The sequence below is a fragment of the Alternaria triticimaculans genome, assembly GCF_023758025.1.
Source record: "Alternaria triticimaculans strain BMP 0046 chromosome Unknown scaffold_3, whole genome shotgun sequence".
Taxonomy (NCBI): domain Eukaryota; kingdom Fungi; phylum Ascomycota; class Dothideomycetes; order Pleosporales; family Pleosporaceae; genus Alternaria; species Alternaria triticimaculans.
Window position 1 is genome coordinate 2557750 of NW_026055960.1, and position 8699 is coordinate 2566448.

The 8699-nt window shown below is 33.4% G+C and overlaps 1 protein-coding gene across 1 annotated transcript; it reads left to right on the forward strand.

Moving 5' to 3' along the window:
• Positions 1–678: 678 nt before the first annotated feature.
• Positions 679–1529, forward strand: J4E78_003553 (uncharacterized protein; the record flags this gene model as incomplete). Its single annotated transcript, XM_049364191.1, has 3 exons — positions 679–783; positions 834–1089; positions 1141–1529. The coding sequence occupies 3 exons, from the start codon at positions 679–681 to the stop codon at positions 1527–1529; spliced, it is 750 nt and encodes a 249-aa protein (XP_049224856.1).
• Positions 1530–8699: the final 7170 nt, after the last annotated feature.

Below are 8699 nucleotides of genomic sequence, written 5' to 3' on the forward strand. Positions count from 1 at the left end.
AGGAATGCCATGGTCTAGTCCCTGCACGCGACTGACGACCTACACAGTTCGTGCCTCAACTCCTCGGGAACGCAGGCTGCGAGATGAAAGCTCTGCACAGTTCCATGCGGCTCACGAGTTCCCAGCCCCATAGTCCAGGCATCCTGATTAGTTCTGTCCCTGCGCCTATAGCCTTGGTGGTTCTTAGATTACCGCATTGGGCTTGTCTGGCGAGAAGCGAGACGGATCTGCGACACCACCGCGACAGTCTCGAACCCACCTCCAACGGTTCAAGTCCCAAACACCCCCCGCCGTTGCGCCCAAGCAAGTGCGCATCACCAAAATCTCGCCATTCTTGCAGCCGATCAACGTTTCCCCCATGCCATGCCGAGCGCAAGGGGCTGGTGTTTCGCCATGTGCGCAACGGCCTGCACGCCTTCCAAATCCAACAATTTCATGCGTGGATTTAAGGAATAGACAATCCCCAGGCATAAACTTTCTCCTCATCTCATCGCTCTTGCCTCATAATACCAGTGCTTCACTGTCTCTTTCTCTTACTTCATCTGCTTCTTACTGTCCGAGCCGGCCCTCGTAGTGCCCTTTCAATCCTTCAAACCTTCTATCGTACATTCTATTGCTTGCAGCGCAGGCTTACGTTCACTTTTACGACACTTTTACACGATACGCAATCTAGTCATAATGAAGTACTTCACAGCACTACCCCTAGCGGCCGTACTTGCCTCCGCCGAGATGCAGGTTATGAGCCTTGCCCCCGAGGTCGCAATGGGCGCGATGACGCACACTGTAAGTACACTCATACTACTTACTATTGAACTCAATCTAACATACAACAGGTCGTCGTTGGTGGAGTCAAGCCCGTCGAGACTGGTATGGCACCCGTACTAGGATACAACCCCGAGTCCATCAAGGCCGCCGTCGGCGATATGGTCGTCTTCGAATTCATGCAGAAGAACCACACTGCCACTCAATCAACTTTCGCCGAGCCCTGCAAAAAGATGGAGGGAGGCATGGACTCTGGCTTCATGCCCAACCCCGAGGGCAAGGCTGGTGTCACATGGAACATGACCGTCGAGACGACAGAGCCGCTCTGTAAGTTTTATACACTTGGTGATAACATGGACAACAGCTAACACCATCAAGGGTTCTATTGCAAGCAACAAAACGGGATCCACTGCGGAAAGGGCATGGTCTTCAGCATCAACGCCGCCGAGACTGGCGACAAGACCATGGCCGACTTCAAGGGCCTAGCCATCAAGACCAACGGCACCGGCCTCGTCGCCGGAGACCTCCAGTCCGTTGACCCCGGCGCCGCTGCCGCCCCTACCACCGTCACCGTCGAGGCTGGAGGTGCCGCCGCAACTGGCACTGGTACTGGCACCGGTGCTCTCGCCTCCGCCACCGTCGTCGCTGGACAAGGAACCGACGGTGCCGGCCAGACCTGCTCCTGCCAATGCCTCTGCGGCATGGCCTCCTTCCCCGAGACCGCCGCCATCAACAACTTCGGTGGTTTCCCCGGTATGATCGCATAAACGCCTTCACGAATATAAGCTTGGAGAAACGGTGTAATGAGTAGGAGGAGGAGAATGGATCGACCAGGTGTATGCGCTTCGTTGGTCTTGGGGGAGGTGGTGGTTGGTCGAGAAACAACATTCTTACGACGGGTTCGGGCAAGAAAGCTTCTGGTTTAGCATTTGTTCCCCCCGGATCCTTATACCATTTTTATCATTTGCTGGGGCGTTTCGCATTATACCGTAATCCACATGCTGCGATGGTAGCCGCGCGGTGGTGCTGTTTGAGAATCAAGACTTGATTGTAACGTTGTAAAAAAAACTTTAGTATTAGAGCTAGATCCAAGAGATCGCACTTTCACAATCTTTGCCATGTTCAAAAGTGCTATTGGTGCTTGGTGTTTTGGTTTGAATCGTGGTGAAGTGTTGACTGTGTTGCATGGGGAAAGGGCGCAATGGGCTCCTCACGGCGTTCAAAATCAGAAATCGGTGTATTCGGTATATCCAGGAATCAATCCAAGCACACTCCTTCGCCTTCTAATCCAAACCCAGGAAACTCCGCTTCATGATGATAGGCTTCTAAACAGCTTGACTGTGACGGCGGTGGCGGCATCAAGATGTTGTCGTTTGTCGCGTTGCGCATCTTGTCTGACCGCTCATTTCTTAGCGCCCTCAGCGGCCCTCTTTGCCTCAGCTACACAGGCAGTCAGCGTCGCCGTCTTGAGAGTATCGCATGGCCTTTTTGAGGTCTAGGTGATTCGAAATGCGAGATGAGGAACTTACCAGCTGCCTGCTTAGCGCGCATGATCTCTGCTACGTTCTCCTTGGTGCGCGCGAATTCGGTACCGGATTGCTGCAGCCTGTGGTTAGCCAACACCCCTCCAGGCCTTTATCGCCAGTCTCTCCTGGATACACATACAGTGTTCTTGCCTTTCTGTTCAGTGGGTTAGCGATTTATTCTTCATAAGAAAGACGACAGAGATTGCCGATGTTCGTGGTGCCGGAAACGAGGCTCAAACATACCTTTCCAGCCTGCTCCTTGAGGTTCTTCTCCCTAGCCTTGTCGCGCTGGTTGCCACGCGCCATTTCGTCGTCTTTGTACTAGAAAATCGACCGGAAATTGTCCAAGGCAGTCTTCTTGGCTTTCTGTGCCGGGGCGTGCAGGCTGTTGCGGATTAGGATATTTATCGAGGGCGCGCTGAGGAATTAGAGGTTTGAGTAGTCAGCGCGGCGGAAGTTCTGATAAAAATAGCGCGTTGTTTGTTTCCGCTGGCCAATTGGGGCAAGGGCCAGAACGTAGAAAGTAGAAGCCGCTTATCTTATAAATTAGACGCCCTGCAAAAAACCTCGCTTATAAGTTCTTGTAGCTTCTAAAAACTTCTTAGCTAATTATAAAGCTAGCGTATAAACTAAACTTTTTAGCTAATAAGAGCTAATTATATAATACTTATAGTAAAACTTTTATAAAGCGTTTAAGAAAAAATAGCAAAACTTTTAGTAAATAAGTATTTTAAATTATAACTTTAGTAAAGTTTACCTATTAGTACTATAACGCTACTATCTTACTTTATTATAGTATTAAATATAATAGAAAGTATAAGTTCTTCTTAATACTATTATATTTATTAAGTCTAATTTACGTATAGTATTAATAGAGAAGTATAGTATTATAAAAAATAATATTTTAGCTCTTTAGCGTAATTACGTCTTACTAACTTACTTACTATATTTTATTTACTTTATACTTACGCTAAAACTTTTATAAAGCTTTATAAAGTTTTATAAAGCCTTATAACTTTTTATAAACTTTTATACTAGTTATAGTTATATTTACTATACGCGTTACATTATAGTATTATAGTATTATAGTATTATATATAGTAGTACTATAGTACTTTAATAAAGATGTTATAGTATTATAAAATACTATAAACTTCTATAAACTACTAGACTAATAGCTAGCTACTAAAGCTTATAGTAAGTAGATTAGCTACTAGCTATATAGTAGTAACTTTCTTAAACTTCTATAAACTTCTATAAAGTTCTTTAGACTACTAGTAACTTTTATAAACTTTTATAAAGTTTTTTAAACTACTAGTAACTTCTTATAGCTAGTTATTTCTATAAAGTAGCTATAGTAAAGTGTAAAATAAAGTAAAAAGTAGATAAATATAGTAAATAGTACTAGAGTTACGCTATTACTACGTCTAAGTATATAGTAATTAGGTAAGCTACGCTTCTAATTAATTAATATATTACTATAATTCTAGATATAGAATTAGAGAAACTTCTTCTACTAGTAGAGAATATAAGATAGAAATAATATGTAGTATTATAAAAGTAGATTATTTAGTATTATTTAAGATATATACTATTTTATAGTTATAGTAGTAAGGCACTTAAACTACGTAATAAGTAAGTATATACTCTTTAGTGTCTTATCTATATAAAAAGTAATATATTATTAATTACTATAACTAGCTTTAGTAAGAGCCTTATCTTCTACACGTATTTAGTGTTAACTAGAAAAATTATACTATAGTTAATACTACTTTCTAAGCTAAAAAATAAGTAGCTTAGTAATATATATTATCTTAATAGCGTAAGACTTTACTTAGTTAATATAAGAACTTATACTTAGTCTTATAAGCTTATTAATAAGATTATTTATAGTAAGTATACTTATATATTAATAGAGCCTAAGTAGGTATTTAGTTATATCTTCTAGACTACGTTAAGAGATATAACCTTCTAGTTATAGATTAGAATTATTATAATTAATAAGTGCTATCTTATTATCTAGTAGAAAGCATTTTATTCTACTTTTACGTAGCTAAGTAAACTTTATAGTATTCTTATGTAAAATATTAATTAGTTTAGTTATTTAGCTACGTTAGACCTTAACTCTACTAAGTAGATATTAGATACTACTAGTTTCTACTATCTAGAGCGTAATACTTATAAGACTAAGTTAATTTAAATAACTATTAATAGGCCTAACGCGTTTATAACTATTATAGAGATACTACTTAGTAAGTTTATATTATAGAATCTTCTTTTCTTCTTACTACTACTATCTATAACTAGAAAGACTACTATACTTATAACGTAGCTTAAGATAATTATCTTTATTAATAAAAGAACTTAACTCTAGAACGCTATAGAATAGGCTATAATAATGCTTATATATATAATAAAGAACTTTCTAGATAATTAATACTATAGTACTAATCTATTAGCTAGAAATTAGTACGTATTTAACGTAGTTAAAACGTATACTACTTATATTACGTAGTATAATAAAGACGCAACGTATAATAAGTTTAAGTATTCTACTTTTTATATTTATATTATCTTTGTAATAACGTCTCTTAAAATAGGTATAAACCTACTAGATATTATAAGAGTTATAACGTAGAATATACTAATTACTAAGAGTATTATAAACCTATAGTAGTAAATTAGTTATAGAGAAAAGAGCGCTAGGTATACTAGCTAAGTATTTATCTTTTTTCTATACTAGCTTTTTAACTATAATAGAGTTAATTAACTAGACGTTATAGTAGTTCTAAAGCTAAAGCTTCTAGCTTAAGTATAATAGTCTTATTATTAGCTTCTATTTTTACGCGTAGCTAGTAGACTCTTATAAATAGTAACGTCTAGTAATATTAATATATCTATTAGACTATCTACGTCTTAGTCTATAAATAATAAGGTAGTATTTTAAATAAAGTTGTCTAAGAATAGTTATAAGTTCTAGTCTAAAACTAATAGATAAAGATAGGTAAATATACTACTATCTTAGCTAAAGATTATAAGTAATAGCTATTACTATTATAGGTTTCTTAAGTAGCTAGATAAATATACTATACTTATAGACTAGTAACTTTATATAGCGCTAGAGGCCTACTATTCTAAGTACACTTAGTAACTAAAGTAGTAAATTAAAAAAGCTTCTAATATTTTTATTAGCTCTATAGAGCCTTATAGAGGTACGCTTACTAACCTAATATATACTTAGATTAGAGTATTTATAGTGTAGTAAGTAATAGTACTTTTATATAGAGAGAATTAATAATTTCTTATACTATTAAGTATATATATAAACTAGGTTACGCGTATCTAGGTTAGTAATATATTAGTAGATATAGATACTAGAGCTAATAAAGACCTAGCTTTTTTAGATAGTATTAACTAGATACTATCTCTATATATATAGTAGTATTATAACGTAGATAGTAAGGTAGCACTATTACTATATTAACTATATAATATACTAAATACTTCTTAAGTAGAGTATAGTGCACTTCTAGATAATAGAAGATAGTTAAGAATAATAAAAACTTAGAGTATACTATTAGAATCTTAGTTATCTACGCATTTACTTCTACTAGACTAGTGTATAGATAATAATATAGCTACTAGTGTTATAAGAATAAATACGTAGGTCTAAGTTAAAGTATTTATTAATAGTTTAAATAGTAGTGTTATAGCTCTAGTTTTATAAAACGCTAGTTTCTAGATTATAGTAGACTATTTAGCGCGTATCTATTATAAATCTAATTTAATACTTTTACTAATAGTATTTTAAATTTGCAAAGACGTAAGTTAGACTACGTCTACTACTAGTTTAGTATCTCTTTTATCTCTTACTAGCGTAGCTAGTATCTTAAGTTTTTATATAGTAGTAAAGTATTACACGCCTAGGTTAAGAGGTTAAGATAGCTATAATATAGTATATATACTATAACTAGTATTACGTAAGAAATAGGCTACTAGTCTAAATAAAGTAGTAGAGATAGTAATAGTAACTTCTAGTTACGCTATTAAGATATTAGTAATATTATAAAGTAAATGTAAGTAAAAACTAATAAATAAAAGTAAGAGCGTATAAAAGATATTAGAGTAGTAAAGTAAGCTAGTATTATAGTTAGATAGGTAGACTCTATATATTAATTAGCTACTATTATTCTTATTTACTTAGAAGTTCTTAGAAGTTTATATAAGATTATAGAAAATCTAAATATATAGTTAGTTATTATTATTATATAATACGTACTTTTTCTTTTACTTTTCTATTATAGTGTAGATAGCTATATTACTTTACTTTTTAGTAGAGAGTTTAAAGTCTATTATTCTATTAGTCTATAAGTTTCTATAAGTTTATATAAAACTATAGAACTATTAAATATACTTTTACTTACTAATAGAATACCTATTACTCTTTTACTTTTACTCTACTAACGCAGTCTAGATAGCTAGGTAATATATTCTTTCTAGTTTAGAGTCTAGAGGCTACTATCTTATTAGCCTAGTAGTTTATAGTAGTTAGTAGAAAGTAGTAGATATTTATATATAGATAGTGTCTAGTAATTTACTATAAAATTAGCCTTAGTAGTAAATAGACGTAGGCGCTAGAATATAGCAAATCTTTTTAGCCTTTTTAAACTTTTAATAAATACTTATAATACTTATTATAACGTAAGTACCTACGTACTTTATATACTACTATATAGTAGTAACTAATAAAGCTTAATACTTTACTACTATAGCTAGTTTACTATAGAGCACTCTTTATAGGTACTAGTAGGTTTTCTAATAGTATTAATATAATATCTATACTAACTAGTATATAGCATAGTACCTAACGCGTAAAGTTAGTTAGTATAGGTCTTTTACTAACGTTATAACTATAATCTTTATTTATAGCCTTTTTAGCGTTATTCTACTATTACGCCTCTATCTCTATCTATAGTTATTATCTTTATAGTATTAGCTAAGAATAAGAATAAGAATACTAAGATAAATAATACTTTACCTATTATTAATAATAATAATAATAAAAGTAGTTTATCTATTCTTAGTAATAATAATAATAATAATAGTATAGGTAGAGAGAAAGAAAATAAAGTAGCGTAGAAGTTTATTAGTAAGAAAAATAAAAAAATTAAGTAGAAGAATAAGGTAGACTAGAAGTCTATAGTAAAGAAAGAGAAAAACATAGTAGTAGTAGAAGTAGAGAAGAAAGAGAAGAAAGAGAAGAAGTTAGTTAGCGCTCTTGCGTTAAATACTAAAATACTACTTTCTAGTTCTTTTATCTAATCTTTTAGTAGTGTATTAGTAATAATACATGCGTAGACTAAGCTAGCGTTAATAGAAAGTTAATATTATACTTACTTTTTTTCTTTCTATAAAAGAGAAGCTACTAGCTAAAAGCTTTAGCGTCTAGACTTATAGTATAAAAGTAGTTATAATAGTTACGCGTTATAAATCTAGTCTAAAAAGATAATAATAAGCTATATTAGTACTATTATAAAGATAGATATAGAGAAGTAGCGCCTTAGTAAGAACTACTATAAGTAATACTATAGAAATAACTATAAGTATTAAGTCTACTCTAAGAGAGTAGAGACGTATATTAAGCACGCTCTACCTATATATACTTATTACTAGTTTACACTTAGTCTAGATAGCTACTTTCTTTCTCTCTAAAAGAAGAGTAGTAGTATATTATCTAAGAGAGGTAATCTACCTTATAGTTACTAGCTTAGGTCTCTTCTACTAAAGAGTTTACTTAGATTTAGTTCTAGTAGAGCTAGTGCTAGTAGCTTTACTACTTAAGATACTATAAAATAGTACTTACTTTAGATAGTTCTAATTAACTTTAGTTATTTATATACTTAGCTTAGGTTAGTAAAGAAGCTTAGTGTAAGTATATATAGTTATTAAGACTAGTAAAAAGAGCTTTTCTTTAGTTATAATAATAGTAGTAATAGCTCTAGTATTTAAAGTAGCCTAATAAGTTAGTTCTTAGGCCTTACGTATATAGTTTACTATTAGCTCTAGCTAGTTTAATATACTTATATAAGTAAAGAGAGCTAGTATCTAATAGAGGCTATTTACGTAGGTTACTTAGTATTAATAATAGTATAGTACGCAAGAGTTAGATAGTTTAATAGATCTAGTAATCTCTTACTTATCTATTTATATATTATTCTTATAGTATTATATTATATAATAAAATCTAGATATAACTAACTATTACCTTTACTATAAAGAGCTGCGTTATAATACTATACTTAAGCGCCTTTTCTTAAATAGTAGTAATATATAATTAGCTAATAACCTAATATAAGTATATAGAAGTTTATAGAAGTTTATATTACTATACTTAGTAGTGTAGTCTATATA